Here is an 18,106-nt window from a genome sequence, read left to right as displayed (position 1 = left end):
CTCGTTTACCCATGCACAATTAAAGAAAAGGTCAAATACAGAGGGCAAATTTCCCTCCAGGGACAGTAAAGTGTGCTTTAATGAAAACATATTGTGCATACTAGTTTGCCTGGAATCCAGAAAATGCACTTCTCGAGCACTTTGTAAAGTACTTTTGGTTACTGTTTATGTCTCCCCATGGGTGTGACTGACAGGTGGATTATGGAAAATAAACAAATGAAGTCCTTAGGAAACATGAATGACATGGTAATAAAGCAATGCATTTGTTGTGAACACAATTTGATCACAGAACCAGTCCAGTGGAATCTTAAAGTGTTAAAAACTGTGCAGGAGCAGTCTGGATTTTTAGCTGTGACCCAATAATCCAGGCAAGTACAAACAGAGCAATATTTCTGAGCTCAGAGAAGACGACTTTGGATTAATGGATTAATGAAACAAGTTTAAATGAAGTAAAATACAACTTCAGTTACGTTTTTGATGATGAGACTATACATATAATATAACACGGTTATTGTCTTTAAAAATATGTGAATTTTGCATAATATGTGTCCTTCCGCAAACTCTGAATGTGCTTTGATGCCAACAAAAAGAAATACTAATAAAACCATACAATTCTGTCAAAGTTGCCTGGTCTCTGTTCCAACATTTCCAAAGGTTTGTTCCAAATATGAGCCTATTCTTACCCATACCATAACCCTGAGCATGTATGACCCTAACCCAAACTAAACCAGACATGAAAAGGTAAAACCTACATAAAAACTTAAATGTGGTTCACTTAATGTGTGGAGATAGTGTTCAAAGTGTTTAGGTGCAGTTGAATCCAGGAGACAACTTTCTCTTTGACGTCATGATTTTGTGACTGGGGAGGATCTGATAAATGTCACTTGTGTCAGGCCCTCAGAGCCACTTGAGGTTTTTGGTGCAGCTCAGCTCCCACTCTAACCAAATTATGACTTAAATATCTGTCCACAAACAAGAAGATGTTTTTTTTTCATCCATGTTTTGGTGTTTTTGGGGTATGATATGCATTTTCAGATTTCACAACAGAAATCTATATCAGTTTTATTCACTCTGCTTTTAACTTTGTTTTCCTTTCTGTCCTAATTTAAAGTGTTATTTTAATGAATGAGGATGTATAAGGTAATTTAATATGTTACATTTTGAGTCAGTTTTTGTACTTAATGGATGAAAATGATTGTGCACAACAATGGTTATGTCCTCATTATTAAATGTTATAATTCTGTTTTCCTTTGTGCAAATTGAGCAGCTTTTCTTTGCTTTACTGAATAGCTGAATGGTTTCTAAGACCACATACCTTGAGATAACAGTGATAATGCTGTTTAAAAAGCTTCACGTACACTTATATTTTACTATGTGATAGATCAGTTCCTCTTATAGTGTGTGTATAAACCAAAAGGAGAGCGATGGTGAATTTCACTCAGGTTTCCTATTTCACTCTGGGAGCCTACTTTGACCCTGGGCCTTTGCGGTGGTTGTATTTTGTCATTATATTGTCTGTGTATGTTCTGATAGTGCTGTCCAACTTGCTCCTTATTGTGGTCATATGTATGAATACTACTCTACATGAACCTATGTACATGTTTCTATGTAGTTTATTCATCAATGAGATAAATGGCAGCACTGTATGTTTACTTTTCATTGCATATCAAATCCTTCAAGATGTCCACACAATTTCATATAATTTATGTTTTCTTCAACTATTTTTGCTGTATTCTTATATCGGAGTGAATTTCACAAACCTGGCTATTATGTCATATGATCGATATGTGGCCATCTGCTTTCCTCTGCACTACAACACTCACATGACCCCGAGGAAAGTCACCTGTCTCATTGTTGTCATTTGGTTGTCTCCATTAGTGGCTGTTACAGTAACGATTGTTCTCACTGCATCTTTAAAACTTTGTGGAAACATCTTGGACTCTGTTTATTGTGATAACTACCTCATCATCAAACTGGCCTGTTCTGATACAACAGTGAATAACATTTACGAAGTGATCACTGCTGCAGTTTTTGTCTCAATACCTATAATAGTTATTTTCTTTACATATATACAGATTTTTCGAGTGTGTTTTAATGGAACCAAACAGACACGGCAGAAGGTTGTGAGCACCTGTACACCACACCTCTTCTCTGTTGTAAACTTCGCTATTGGATCTTCATTCCAAATTGCCCAAACCAGGGTTGATCTGAGCCATTTGCCTCAAATGTTAAGAATAATGTTATCATTATATCATCTGACATGTCAACCTCTGTTAAACACCCCTATGTATGGCCTGAGTCTGACAAAAATCAGAAATGTGTGTAAAAATATAATTTCTAGGTCAAGAAATGTTATGACTACTGCTTAATGATCAGTCACAGTCAAGAATTTTGTACATATATATATATATATATATATATATATATATATATATATATATATATATATATATATATATATATATATATATATATAATTAGGGCCGGGCACGTTAACGCGTTAACTTTGCGTTAACTAATTAAGTCATTAACGCCAACAATTATTTTAACGCCGTTAACGCAGTTTTTTATTATTTATTTATTTTATTGTAAACGTCTGTTTCTCACTGGCTTTTATTTTGAAAAAGTCCACCGCGAGCGTTTCTTTAAGTTTGACGTCTTTTCTTGACACTTTTTTCACTTTTTTCTGACCACGTGAGATGCAACGTGCCCGAGCCTCCGCGAGCCACGGGCCCGGCCGCGGGTTCGGCCGCAGGCTCCGACTCCCGTCGCGGCTCCAGCCGCGGGTTCAGCCGCGGACACCAGCTCTGAGCTGAGCTTATTTCTTTAGTTCAGTGCTGGAGTCACTGATTTACCCAGATACCATTGGAAGAAAAAATGTGATTGGTCCATTTCCATTCCATTATATTAACCCTTTGTTTCCTAAGAAATATCAGTCCAAGTTTATAACAGTCATCTAGAAATTATTACTAGTGAAGAGTTCATTACTCACAGCATAAGAAATATTAAATAAATATATTAGTAGTACAAACGTCCATTCAATATTTTTTCTTGAGCCTTCCCTGAATACCTTGAAGACTCTGAGGTTCCCCTGTGAAAGAAATGCTGTTTGCACAACAAATGTGTGGCTCTTTCATTTACATTTTCAATAAAAGAGCGCTATACTCTACTTTTTAATTCATTAATTGGTTTTGCGAATAACATGCGATTAATCGCTCAAACTCATGCGATTAATCACGATTAAAAAAAAATTTATTTTTGCCCAGCCCTAATATATATATATATATATATATATATATATATATATATATATATTATATATATATATATATATATGCCGCTGCCTACTTCATACAATGATGAGAGACAATAAAGCTGACTGATGATGTAGACTCAGACAACGCCCTGCCAAAAAAGGTCCACGTCATGTGGAACAAGACGGAAATGGGCGAGATGAGAGATCTGATGTACACTTCAGCAGCAGTGATCCTAGAGGTGCTGGGTTACAAGAGCAACCATGGGAGTCCTGAGAAAATCCCCCCAAGGAAAAAATGGTTGGAGGCTAAAATCAGGATGGCGCAGAGTGAAGTGAGCCACCTGTCAGAGGCCCAAAAAGATGCAATGAAAAAGATGGCCAGCCCCCTAAGGAGTTACATGGGAGACAGTGAAGCCAGACGAATAAACTGCCACACAACCTGTGAAAGTGTACGCTCAGTGGCAGAGTAATAACACCGGAGCAGACCCACCAAGACTGAAGACTGAACGATACAAGAAAGGCATATGGGAGAGGGAGGCATCACATAACTCTGATGCACATTGGCTGATGACTCTGAGAGAAGACCACACCAACCTCCCTGAACAGAATCCAGTCACCATCACTGATGTAGACATTCAGGAAAGAGTCTCAGGCCCTGACATGATCCACACCTACTGGCTAAAAAAACTCACTGCCCTCCATGATCACGTGTCAGTGCAAATGAACAAGCTGCTAAGGAATGAGATTCACTTTGAATGGCTAACCAAAGGACGTATGATCCTGATCATGAAGGATCCCTCAAAGGGGACAGTACCATCCAACCTTCGGTCAATAACTTATCTCTCCACAACATGGAAGCTCATGTCAGACATCATTGCAGCTAAGATAAGTGGGCACATGGATCAATATATGAAAACAGCACAGAAGGGCATTGGCAAAAACACCAGGGAAGCCAAACAGCAACTCCTGCTAGACCGAACAATCGCCTGTGACTGCAGAGCCTGTCAGACCAACCTGTGCATTTCCTGGATTAATTACAAGAAGCCTATGACTCAGTGCCACACACATGGATCACTGAGTACAATATCAACAGGACTCAAAGGGCCTTCATTGCAAACTCAGTGAGGTTGTGAAAAATCACCCTTTAAGCCAATGGGAAGCCACTGGCACAAGTGTCCATCAAATGTAGCATATATCAAGGAGACTCACTGTCCGCACTGCTGTTCTGCATAGGTCTGAACCCCCTCAGCCAAATCATCGACTGCACTGGCTATGGAAACTGACTCAGAAATGGGGCCACCATCAGTCACTTCCTCTATATCAAATCAAATCAAGTCAAACTTTATTTATAAAGCGCTTTTCATACGAAAATGTAATGCAAAGTGCTTTACAGTGATTAAAACAATCCCACATTTCATCAGCTGTACATTAAGAGCGAACGAGACATCGACTCACTGATCCACACCACCAGGATCTACAGCACAGCCACTGGAATGTCATTTGGGCTTAAGAAAAGTAGTCGGATGGAGGAAAGGTAGTCGACACAGGGGGTCTCACTTCCAGAGGGAACAACAGCAGACCTTGAGGACAGTTGCAAGTACCTTGGTATCCCACAAGCAAATGGCAAACTCGAAGAGGCTACAAGGAAAGCAGCTACTGCCAAACACCTGCAACAAGTGAAGCAAGTCCTGAGCAGATCAATGGCAAGAACAAGACCTAGCAGGAATCACCCACTGGCCAAAGGAGGAGCTACAGACCACAGATGACATGAAAACTCCTGACCATGCATGGAGGGTTCCATCCCAAATCCAGCACCCTGAGACTCTACGTGAGCTGGAAGGAAGGAGGCTGAGGACTAGTGAGTGTGGGAACCACTGTCCAGGATGAAACATCCAAGCTCCATGAGTACATCAAGGACAAGACCCCGACAGATGACGTGCTCAGAGAATGTCTGAATGGAAGAGGTGCTAGAGGGACTATCATGGCAGGAAAAGCCCCTACATGGGGTGTACCACCAAAACATAACTGAACTGGCTGATATCAAGAAATCCTATGAATGTCTTGAGAGAGAAAACAACAGACATCTCAGTCCAGAAAAGCACAGTACTGCTGGAACAGCAAAGATACTGCGTAGAACTCTCACGCGCCCAGGCCTCTGGTAGAGGACCTGAGCTGGATGAGGGTAAGAGACCAACCACCGTGGAATATGTATATATCATGGAGGAAAGTTCAGGAGACAGACAGTTACTCTAGAAGAGCTGGACAGAGCCGTAGAAGGTCCTCAAACCACCAGCAGGACCCATATCTGCTCCTTTGTGCAGGAGGAACAGGTTGAGTTCTGTCCGTGCCCTACAGAAGGACCTCCAGCAGGACACTGGTGTGAATGTCTCTGCCTAAACAATCAGAAACAGACTTCATGAGGGGGGTTTGAGGGAGTCACGTCCTGTAGTGGGCCCTGTGCTCACCACCCAGCACCATAGAGCTCCACACTCTGCTGCCTGTTTGATGGTGGGTAAGTGATGGTCTGGGGAGGCAGATCCATGGAGGGGTGCACAGACCTTCAGAAAATTGTAGTCTGACTTCCATCATGTATCAGGATGAAATCCTTGAACCCACTGTCAGACCCTACTCTGGTGCAGTAGGGCCTGGGTTTCTCCTGACACAACAATGCCCATCCTCATGTGGCAAGAGTCTGCAACCAGAACCTGGAGGATGAAGTACTGATAGAATTAATTGGCCCTCACAATCACCTGACATAAAACCGATAGAACACCTCTGGGACATTATGGGAACATCACACAAGACCTCGTCTAATTAGGAGCCTGCCATGACGTTGTTGAACATGCAGACAAGTACGTGCAGGCCACACAAGATAATGAGAATCATTTTGAGTTGCAGAAATAAAATTTTGCCAAAATGAACTAGCCTGGACTAGCCATGATTTTACTTAAATTATCAGGAAGTCTATAAAATGAAGCTTTCTGTAGGCTGAAAATTTAATTTCCATTAAAGGAGGTGTCATACTTTTGTTCCTAAGACATTGCCCTGCCCATATTTGTATTTTTTGTACTCAACACCCCCATGACCCCCCTTGATCTCCCATGACCAAAGCACATTTGTGTCCGTGTGTCCCTGCCCAACCTCGATCACTATTTGCCATGAATCATGAAAAACATGATAAATATGATCAAAGCATTCACATATTTCAACAAGTTGGTGAGTTAAATATGCTCCCACCAAGTGTGTTCTGGTAAGTTTGGACATTTTTAATCACCACTGAAGCTATAAGACAGTTGTGACAAGCACAAGTGGGAATGATTTGAGATTGTTTTTAACCATTGTATTCTGTGTGCTGTAATACAATGATTTTAATGCATCTGTTTTATTCCACTTCCTGCTCGTTGCCCTGCCAACAGGTCAAATGACTATCCCCTCCTACGCTGTGTGCGCAGCCATCAACACATCTGGGTTTTAGTGAGAAAAAGGCATAAACAAAAGTAGAGAGGAGTAGACTGTCAGGAGAATTTGAGGGGCATGGATAGGTGGGCGTGACGGAGGCAGGACGGCCAGGATGTGGAGCCTCAGACGATCCCAGCTGCCAAGAGAGAACGTGCAGAGAGAGCACTGGGCAGTAGGCATGGAGCGCCGCGATCCCCGGAAAGACTGACAAATACTTTATTAATCCCGAAGGAAATTCGAGTTTTGCTGTAGCAAATTGTTGCAGTTGATGTTACTGCAACATTTCCACTTCGGGTCTAGCCTATGCTGCCCTACAAACACAGAACACTATGACAACTGTAACATCCAAAACCATAAGTGAAACTATGGCAGAACGGCGTAACAGTTGTTATGGCACTGAGCCTTTGTTTCACCCACTGGAGTTGAGGTAAGATGTTCTTGTATCACCAGGCATCAAGAGAGATGTTATGGTGCTGCAGTGATGTTACTGTACTCTGTCTTTGTCGTCTATCAAAGTTTGTTGCTCTTTGTCACTAAAGCATGTAGCATAAACAGAACACTTCACTGAAATAAAGTTAAGGCTGTGGAGTGCTTGTTTGTGTTGTGTGTATAATGTGATAGCATAATGGCTAACAACTCTCGTGGAAACATGTTGGTGGAGATGGCCTCAAAACCCAGACATCAAGTGCAAGGTAAGAACAAAGCCTTCCAAAAACATGATGAAGTTTATTATCTAAAACTATGATACATTTTCAATTGCATTCTAGTTCAGATAGCCAGTGAGAAAAATGTAGCACAACTGTGGCCAGACAAACTGCTTCAAGTAAGAAATCAGAAACAAAGCAAGATGAACAAACCATGATATCTATAAATCATGGTACGATAGGTTGTTATTAAGCTTATTCATGGTCATTCAGAGGTTTCGGCAGAGTGATGGTTCAGATCTGCCAATGTGACAGCTCGGAGTTAGCTGTCAGTGGCGAGTAACTTCGATGCTGATTCACCTCCTCACAGTCTAGCTTCAGATCAGACCTCTAAAACTAATTATTAAATATTAAATACACAGGCATCCTACCTTTCCATGCAAGTCGATATGATCTACGGCTGGGGTTTTCAAATTGGGTAAATGTGAGCCTCCCTTTAGAGCAGGTAAAGACCCCCCACCACCACAATTCCCCAAAATCCAAAAGTTTAGTCCTGGTTTAATCCTGGTGTAGTTCTGGTTTAGTCCTGACCTGCCAATGGGTAATTATTACCAAGGGTCCTCTATCTGGTGCTCACAAAAACAAAAAGAACAAGTGTAAGTAAATCAAACTTATATTAACTAAAATGTGTGCTAATTAGTATATAAGTCTAAATAAAGTATGTGTAATGTGATTAACTTAATGTAAATGAAATTATACTGACACTATGGAGTGGTGGCAGAGGTGTCCACCACTCTCCAGTTCTGCTTCGACTCAAGGCACACTGCCGCCGTCGCCTTGTCACTGTTGTTTTTGATTTATGGATGTGCATCGAGGACTATGTGCCGCATCGAGGTCATTGCCACAATGTTAGGAGGCTAGGATTTAAAAATGGTGTTTGTGTAAACAAAATGAAGAGGGAAAGTGGAATATTGGAAATGTATGTAGAGCAGATGTAGAGGGAACCAATCACAGCCCTTATTGTCTGTGTCATTTCCCATGCTGTCTGCATTGTTTAGTTAGAAAATGTTGGTGGTGCATGTCAGTCGATGCAGACACTCAGCAGAGGGGGTTCACGGCAACGCAGACTCTGCATCGCGACACAGACGATTTGACGCATGACCATAAATTGGACTTTAGGTCAATTTTGAGTTCAATATTTTTGCATGCAAACATTTCTTCATTATAGCAACTAGTTGTCAAATTTTAGGAGCCCTGTAATACTTTTGTCTGGACAAAACAGAAACTAATTTTTCATTTTCTCAATTTCACACTCTGGCGAGTTAAGATCTTTTGCCTTTATAGGGCAGTTTGTGTCTCAGTCAAAGGTCAAGTGCAGTTTAACAGGAGGACTGGTCAGGTAGGGTCAGCAGTTTGAGCAAATGAAGAACCAAAAATGCCCCTTCTCTGTGTCCTGCTGCATCACAGCAGTTTCCAGAGGGAAGCAGATGAACACAACAGGAAAAGCCTCGTTTAATCCACTGTGGTGTTTCAGTTGGTGATGAAATGGTACGGTCCTTCAAAGTGTTTTCTCTGGATTATCTTCTGCCACATTTGTTGTCACCCAAGCCAACCACAGGAGCAGCACCCATGCACGGCTTGGTTGGAGGGCACCATGAGGCAGAAGATCAGAAGTGAGCATGAGGCTTTGCAGTAGTGCTCTAATTAAAAGGTTTATGGCCAGAGGCCTGTGTTAGTTGGGCATGTGCTGGCTTTGTGTTGAGGAGGACGAGGTGGTGGCAGTTCGGTGGAGGAGCCAGCTGGCCCGTACAACCTCACCTGTGAACGGTGTCGGAGGAGCCTCAGTCCCACTGTTCTGCTGGCGAAGTCCAGTCACATGCAGGAGCATGAAGACACTAGGACATTCACTGATGCTTTTTAGGTTGCATTCACACTAGAACTTTAGAACTGCGCCATGCTCAAGCACGACTGCACAGGGTTCTATGTTCCACACTCACACTTGTACATCTGAGCTGGGCCATGACCCGATGACGTCATCACGCGGTGCTGTTTGTTTACATGTGCTGATGCTTTTAGCGGAAAAAAATTTCTATTAGGGGCAGAAATATCTATTAAACAGTGAGGCAGATGTGCATCCTCTTGTGATAGATGCTCCTCCGTGAGTTTATGGAGATAAAAACAGCATGGAGCAGTAAGGACAGCTAGAGACGAGAGGCAGCTAAACTTCTGTCTGTTCTTACTGAAGGTAAGTGTGGGTTTGCAGTGTGTTTTGAAGCAGATTTTATTTAATGTTTTTCTCATATGAGTAACATCAGTGCTGAGTTTCTTGTTTAGACTACATGTTGTCTGTTCTGATCTGCATGCAAGTGTTATACACTGCATATAGTGTTCCTGTGCTTTGATTATAGTGATCATAAAATAATTTGATCTGGTCAAGTGGTTGTCAGTTGCTTTAACAGCCCTGATGTCTCATAGTTTGTTGTGTTTGGTGGCTAACACTAACTTTGTCACTGAAAATGCATTGGAGATAAAGGAATAGAATTAGCCTATGGAATACATGTGTTCTGTTTACAAACTCTGTAAATGGACAAATTTTGAATATGTTTTGATGCCAAAGAATATTACTAAAATACCACATCACTGTGTTAAAGTTTCCTGGCCTCTGCTCCCACATTTCAATGACGTCATGATTTTGTGAGTTGGGAGGATTTGATAAAGGCCAGTTTGTGTCAAGCCCTCAGATCCACATGGGTCTCTCCACTGGTGCAGCTCAACTCCCACTCTAACTCTATCCAAGTTTTTGATGTATACTTATGCATTTAACTTTGGAACTCCTAGTTCTTTTAAATGAGTGAGGATGTATAATTTAATCAAACATGTTACAATTTAACTGAGTTTTGTACATAATTGATGAAAATGATTGTGCACATTTGCTACACTGCTTAAACATTTAAGTTTTTAATGAATGCACATTTACTCAGAACCATAAGCAATAGCTGTTGTGTCCTTCTTATTAAATGTGCTAATCGTCTTTGTTTTGTTTTGTTTTTTTGCTCATGCACCTTGAAAGAACAGTGATAATGCTATTTGTAAAGCCTTGTTTACACTACTATTTTACTATGTGATAGATCAGTTCCACTTATAGTGTTTTTACAAACCAAAAGCTATGGTGAATTTCACTCAGGTTTCCTATTTCACTCTGGGAGCCTACTTTGACCCTGGGCCTTTGCGGTGGTTGTATTTTGTCATTATATTGTCTGTGTATGTTCTGATAGTGCTGTCCAACTTGCTCCTTATTGTGGTCATATGTATGAATACTACTCTACATGAACCTATGTACATGTTTCTATGTAGTTTATTCATCAATGAGATAAATGGCAGCACTGTATGTTTACTTTTCATTGCATATCAAATCCTTCAAGATTTTCATTCAATTTCATATAATCTATGTTTTCTTCAAATATTTGTACTTTATTCTTATGGAGGAGTGAATTTCACAAACCTGGCTATTATGTCATATGATCGATATGTGGCCATCTGCTTTCCTCTGCACTACAACACTCACATGACCCCGAGGAAAGTCACCTGTCTCATTGTTGTCATTTGGTTGTCTCCATTTGTGGCTGTTGGAGTAACAATTGTTCTCACTGCATCTTTAAAACTTTGTGGAAACATCTTGGATTCTATTTATTGTGAAAACTACCTCATCATCAAACTGGCCTGTTCTGAGGCAACAGGTGAATAACTTTTATGAAGTGGTTGCTGCTATAGTCTTTATCTCTGTGCCTACAATAGTTATTTTCTTTACATATATACAGATATTTAGAGTGTGTTTTAATGGGACCAAACAGACACGGCAGAAGGTTGTGAGCACCTGTACACCACACCTCTTCTCTGTTGTAAACTTTGCTTTTGGAACTTCGTTCCATATTTTCCACACCAGGTTTGATCTGAGCCATTTGCCTCAAATGTTGAGAATCATTTTATCATTATATCATCTGACATGTCAACCGCTGTTCAACACACCAATGTATGGACTGAACTTAACAAAAATAAGAAATGTGTGTAAAAATATATTTTTTAGGTCAAGAAATGCTGTGAATATGATCGAAATGAATTAATGACCTTAATGATCCAAGTCAATCACAATCAGAATATACTGTATATGTTTCTATTCTTAGCTCTCACAAAGCCTTTGGTACATTACTATTCACATGTATTCATTTTTAGGCATTAGATGCAGACCAATCTCATTTTGTTAAGTGTGGCTTTTAAAGTATACTTTCAGGGAAAAAAAAAAAAAAAAAAAAGTAGTCTTTTACAAGAATCAAAGTGGGTACCCCAGGTTTAAGCTTACATTAACATCCTACCGGTTGTATAATCCTCTATAAATGATGTTATAAAATACCCTATACACCACAAAGAGTTCTGTATTTCTATTTCTGTTGAGTAATTCTTTTATTCAGGTGTTTGCTGTTGTGGCCCACATTCTTTATAAACCTGAACACTCGACACTCTGTGGGCAAAGTTCAGCTGCATCCTCTCGCTCTGAATGTTTACTACGTTATATGGCAGTATTGACATTGGTTTGACTATGAGAAGTATTCCTTTGTTTTTTTTTAGTTAGGGCTATTTAAAGGGGAAAGGTTTTGGTTGTTTTGCCTGCCTAATTTGTTGGTATAACAAATTAATAATTAAAGATTATTTATTTATATCACACCATTTATTAATTTTTCTATTTTTTTTCTAAAGTTTGCTGCAAATCCTTCTTTGATGATATTAATGTCATCTGCAAATGATACCTTTTTTTTGTTTTATTTTTATTTTTAAATACTGTATATATTATTTACCTACAGTAAGAACAATTTTGGCTCCAATATTGAGCCTTGTGGCACATTTGTGCCACGCAAATCTGACATGATCTCATTTTTTTGAATGAACTATTATTCCTTAAGCGTTTCAGCCATGACACTGTGCCTCTGACTCCATATTCCTCAATTTTTTGGCTGATTAAACTGATTGATTATGTGAAATGTCTTACTGTAATCCAAAAATACACCTACCACACACTGCTTTTGGTCCAAATACCCTATAATTTCCTTTCTCAAATCGAGTGATGCTAATGATGATCTTCCCGCCCTAAACGTAAACGGACTGTCTGATAGTGAAACATGCTTATCAATAAAACTCTTGCTTCGAATCTTGATTCTAGTGAGTGGAATCCAGTATTAAATATGTTAAATCTTTTGGAAGACTTTGCCTTTCAACTTTGGGCGTTCCCTTCGAGACAGGGTGAGGAGCTGAGTCACAGGGGAGGAGGTGGGAGTAGAGTGTAATCCTTCATGTTGAGAGGAGCAGCTGATGCTTGGGCATCTGTTTTGGATGCCTCCTGGACGCCTCTCTGGGCAGGTGCTTGGGGCATGTACCACAGGTAAGAGGGCCTGGGATAAACCCAGGACACGCTGGACAAACTGTCTCTCAGCCGGCCTGGGAATGCCTTGGGATCCCACCGGAACGGCTGGAGGAAGTGCCTGGGGTGAGGGAAGTGTGGAAGTCCCTGCTTAGACTCTTGCCCCTGTGACCCGACCCCGGATAAAGTGAAAGAAAATGGATGGATGTAAGACTTTTGAAATTGTGGTCAAATGGACAATAGTTGTTACAACAATGTTTGTTGCTGACTTTATATAATAGTAACACTTTAGAAATGTTCATTTCCCTCAGGAATATTCTGATCTGAAAAGATGAATGATTAAAACATCTGCTGCTTTGCAGTCAGTTGAGGTCTTTGGTTTAAGGTCATGGTCTCATTCATGAAGCCTACTTATGAACACATTTGTATTTAATGCCTTCATATGAACATTTTGGGCATTAAGATAATGTTTTCTTAACTGAAAATGTTCTTCTGGAAGAACAAACCCTACAAACACTCATGAGAGCTTGTATTCTCAAAGTTGTGCTGTTTTACAACATTATTACTCTTAAAATGTAACCAAAAATTCCTGCATGACTGTTGTTTATTTTCTTTAATTATTTCTTATAAAAATATGACTGTGATGAATTTCATTGAGCATGAATAGTCTATTTGGTCTAACAGACTTTATACAGGCTGCTGACTCACTGCCCACACCCTTTGTCAACACCGTCCTTTCTGGCTCCTTTCATCACCCACAGAATCCACACCTCCCTCACCTCTGGAACTGTGCCCACACGGCTCAGAACTGCTGCTGTCACTCCCATTCTCAAAAAAAATCTGGTTCAGATCCCGCTGTCCTCAATAACTTCCACCCCATCTCTAATCATCCATTCATCTCCAAAACCCTTGAAAATCCCTTTCTGCCCGTCTGCACTCTTCCTCCAATAAACATGCAAATATTGTACAAACATTTCCAGTCTGGCTTCCATCAGTGAACTATGATGAAAACACTCACATATTTAAATATCCTCCCACCAAGTAAGTTTGTGAAACAGTGGTAGACGTGCGCTTGACTTCTTTGTACACTGTCTCCCTCTCCCAAGCCCACATGTAGAAATTGACAGAGTGTTTCTTGGTAAATGCATATTATTTTTTATATAAATTAAATGTAAATGAGTGTCATGGTGTTCATAGCTGGATGAGGGGGAATAGACGCATCAAGAATCTAGGACGTTCCGGTCATCGCTCAATTCATACTGGGAAGGATTTTCTGAAAAAGTGAGCATCAAACCGCCATGTTTGTTTTCCCAGTGGGATGTGTCTATTGACAAAGTCGATCTTTTCAAGTCTTTTGAACCATATCACTTTTGTTTCTGGTTCTGATATTGTCATATTTTAGTTTTGGGTTTCGGACATTGTAATTATGTGGTTGTTGGATCGTAACAGTGGAAAATGGCTTGAGAAATGTGTTTGCGAACTCCATAAGTACAAAAGGGAATCAGATGTGTGTGACTCAAACCTCCATTCAAACTGTTTCCCTTCCCAATGGAATTGAAAAATAGTGAAAGGCGAAGGCGATGGGTAGTACTGATCCACGGGAAGGACGAAAAAATAAACCTTTGACTGTCTAAATCATCCCGAGGTTTGGGGCAAACATTTTGTACGTGGAGCGACATCAAAGTGGGATCCCGTTTGTTAATCGAGAGGTGCAGAAGACAAAAAGACTGAGCTGCACTTTCTTGGTCTTGTAGTTTCACAGCAACATTAAGTGTTGGTCTCTTTGCAGTGGAAGTTGTTTCTTGGTGAACAGCTGGTGCCTCTCGTTTTGGCATTGACTTTTTAAATTCGTAACCAAGACTGAATGAATGGGTTTTGCTTTGATGGCTCCACATACCAAATGTTCGCTGCAAACTCGGGACGATTTAGGCAGTCAAAGATTACCTTTTTCGTCCTTCCCTTGGATCAATCCTGCCCATCGCCTTTGCCTTTCACTATTTTTCAATTCCGTTGGGAAGTGAAATAGTTTGAACAGAGGTTTGCAGTCACTCACATTTGATTCCCTTTTGAATCTATGGAGTTCGCAAACCAATTTCTCGAGTCATTTTCCACTGTTAGGATCCAACAACCACACAACTAACAATGTCCAAATCCCAAAACTAAAATATGACAATATCAGAACCAGAAACAAAAGTGATATGGTTCAAAAGACTTGAAAAGATCAGACACATCCCACTGGGAAAATAAACATGGAGGTTTGATGCTCACTTTTTCCTTCCCAGTGTGCACTGCGCAATGACTGGAAGTCCGAGATTCTTGATGGGTGTATTGGGCACAACTGTCATTCAATAAGAAATCTGGCTGCATAAGAAAGCATTGTGAATCTGGCACACAGTTTCCTGGCCACTGCTCCCACATTTCAATGACGTCATGATTTTGTGAGTTGGGAGGATTTGATAAAGGCCAGTTTGTGTCAAGCCCTCAGATCCACATGGGTCTCTCCACTGGTGCAGCTCAACTCCCAAGAACAACAGGTTTTATATCCACATTTTGGGATTTATGGTGTATACGTATGCATTTTCAGATTTCATAAAAGAAATCTGTTTTCATTTTCTTATCTCTGGATTTAACTTTGTAAGCGTTTCTTTTAAAAGAGTGAGGATGTATAAGGTAATCAAACGTGTTACAATTTGAGTGTCCTTCTTATAATATGTGCTAAATGTGGTTTCCTTTGTGCAAAAAAGAGATTTTGCTTTGTTTTGTTTTTTTGCTCATGCACCTTGAAATTACAGTGATAATGCTATTTGGAAAGCCTTGTTTACATTAGTATTTTACTTTGCAATAGATCAGTTCTACTTAAAGTGTGTTTAGAAAAGCTATGGTGAATTTCACTCAGGTTTCCTATTTCACTCTGGGAGCCTACTTTGACCCTGGGCCTTTGCGGTGGTTGTATTTTGTCATTATATTGTCTGTGTATGTTCTGATAGTGCTGTCCAACTTGCTCCTTATTGTGGTCATATGTATGAATACTACTCTACATGAACCTATGTACATGTTTCTATGTAGTTTATTCATCAATGAGATAAATGGCAGCACTGTATGTTTACTTTTCATTGCATATCAAATCCTTCAAGATTTTCATTCAATTTCATATAATCTATGTTTTCTTCAAATGTTTTTGCTCTATTCTTATGGAGGAGTGAATTTCACAAACCTGGCTATTATGTCATATGATCGATATGTGGCCATCTGCTTTCCTCTGCACTACAACACTCACATGACCCCGAGGAAAGTCACCTGTCTCATTGTTGTCATTTGGTTGTCTCCATTAGTGGCTGTTACAGTAACAATTGTTCTCACTGCATCTTTAAAACTTTGTGGAAACATCTTGGACTCTGTTTATTGTGATAACTACCTCATCATCAAACTGGCCTGTTCTGATACAACAGTGAATAACATTTATGAATTAGTCGTTGTTACTATTATTCTTGTAATACCTACAATACTTATTTTCTTTACATATATACAGATTTTTCGAGTGTGTTTTAATGGAACTAAACAGACACGGCAGAAGGCCTTGAGCACCTGTACACCACACCTCTTCTCTGTTGTAAACTTTGCTTTTGGATGTTCATTCCAAATTTTCCAATCCAGGTTTGATCTGAGCCATTTGCCTCAAATGTTGAGAATAATTTTATCATTATATCATCTGACATGTCAACCTCTGTTCAACACACCAATGTATGGACTGAACTTAACAAAAATAAGAAATGTGTGTAAAAATATATTTTGTAAGTCAAGAAATGCTGTTACTACAGTTGAGATGACTTCATGATTGATGGTAATTAGAATAGGTTTATTCATCCTCTTGTTTTCTTTCATTTTATTTAATGTGATGAGCATTTCATGCAGTTTCATCTCCATCATCAAATAATTATGTGTGAGTCCCCATCAACCTGTGATCATGTCACATACATCTTGGACAACAGGTCCATATAAGCAGAAGAAATCTTCCCCTGGATTTTTGGTGAGAGCGGGCGGCTGCAGCCGGGGGAGCAGAAAAATGCCTGGACTCAAGTTGCAAAATCCATGAGTCAAAGAACAGCATATGTGCTTCAGTGTACAAAGCAAAAAGATGATGGATGTTTGTGTTTGTGGTTGATACTTCTGTCTTGTTTGCCTAGTGAGAGGTCAACCACATACGTTAACTGGATTTTCTTCATTTGAACTGTTGTACAGTTGAAATGTTAAAAAGGCCATTAGAACTTCTACACAAATGGGAGGCCGTGCACAATGACCACAGCATTATCTAGTTTGTTCTTGAAATGTGAGAAAGACTGTCCAAGAACTTAGAGAAAACAGAGAAAAACCTGCAGGATGCTCAGAAATCCCAGGATGCCACTTACAATCACCAAGCCTGCAGTTGTGAGTTTCAGCCAAGTCAGAAGGTGCTACTTTTGGCCTTTACATTGTTACCTACAAGATGTGGCATGTCCTGCAGCCTGAGAAAAAAGTCCATGATAACTTCCTCAAGGAGTGGAGGGAGTGCCCAATTCAGACTCCAGCAAAAGTCGTTTGTCAGAAATGTGGACAAAAAGAGAATGAGAAGGAGCCAAACACGGGACTGGAGGGATTGAGTCCACACATCATACCTCATCACCATCCCTTGTGATTAAGACACACAGTTACTCTAGTCCAGACCTTCAAGAAGGTGTCCTCGCTGTTAAGAGTCAGCCTTGGCAAGACTACAGCTGGAGGATGCCATCTGCCTGAGGGATGTCCAACCAATTCCAAGTCTTTACCGTTACACAGCAGCTCATTGGAAAGGTTTGGGGTCACTGATCCCTCCAACTCTGAGTGCAGCAGCCCTGTAGTGCAGTGTCCTACTACAGCAGAAGTTTAACACATAGTTGATGCCAACAATTAAAAACTTGTTGGAGTGGTGCAGCTAAGAACATGAGTTTTCATAGACTCCCACTACAGTCAGAGACTGCAGATGGAAACTAATTATTTACTTTTGTTTGTTTTTAAATGAGCTTCATGTGTCTGTACATTGTTCCTTTAAATAAAGACTAAACTAAACATTCATATTTCAGGTCATACATGTTGGTTTAAAAATGTCACAGTCATTTTTCAACAATACAAACACATAAATGAAAATCTGCTGTTTGTTACAGTGAAATGCCTCCATGAAAAGGCAGAGCCTATCAGTTCTGCAGAACAAGAAATTACTGGATCCATATATTTTATTAAACTGTTTCAGATCAATCATAAAATTAATTCAAACAATGATCTATGAATGTTATTGTTAAATACTAAATCCCCAGAAAGGCCTAA

General features: G+C 40.0%; 2 protein-coding genes and 1 pseudogene across 2 annotated transcripts; all 3 read left to right on the top strand.

Moving 5' to 3' along the window:
• The first annotated feature begins 1,418 nt into the window (after nt 1-1,418).
• On the top strand, nt 1,419-2,369 carry LOC129407246 (olfactory receptor 11A1-like). Its single transcript, XM_055147838.1, has one exon. The coding sequence runs from the start codon at nt 1,425-1,427 to the stop codon at nt 2,367-2,369; it is 945 nt and encodes a 314-aa protein (XP_055003813.1). The 5' UTR covers nt 1,419-1,424.
• Nucleotides 2,370-10,525: 8,156 nt separating this feature from the next.
• Nucleotides 10,526-11,480, top strand: LOC110167093 (olfactory receptor 11A1-like; annotated as a pseudogene).
• A 4,164-nt stretch (nt 11,481-15,644) lies between these two features.
• Nucleotides 15,645-16,604, top strand: LOC110167094 (olfactory receptor 11A1-like). The gene has a single exon (XM_020932398.2). It carries the CDS (start codon nt 15,648-15,650, stop codon nt 16,602-16,604), a length of 957 nt encoding a protein of 318 aa, XP_020788057.2. The 5' UTR covers nt 15,645-15,647.
• The last annotated feature ends 1,502 nt before the right edge of the window (nt 16,605-18,106 follow it).

Source organism: Boleophthalmus pectinirostris, unplaced genomic scaffold, assembly GCF_026225935.1.
Source record: "Boleophthalmus pectinirostris isolate CB_2022bp ecotype Guang Dong unplaced genomic scaffold, ASM2622593v1 HiC_scaffold_9, whole genome shotgun sequence".
NCBI classification, from domain to species: domain Eukaryota; kingdom Metazoa; phylum Chordata; class Actinopteri; order Gobiiformes; family Gobiidae; genus Boleophthalmus; species Boleophthalmus pectinirostris.
Note: the sequence above shows the minus strand (reverse complement) of the source record. Positions and strands in the feature narration are given on the sequence as shown.

Bases quoted from the DNA above. Each gene is read 5' to 3' on its own strand.
- LOC129407246 (XM_055147838.1), top strand. From the start codon at position 1,425: ATGGTGAATTTCACTCAGGTTTCCTATTTCACTCTGGGAGCCTACTTT.
- LOC110167094 (XM_020932398.2), top strand. From the start codon at position 15,648: ATGGTGAATTTCACTCAGGTTTCCTATTTCACTCTGGGAGCCTACTTT.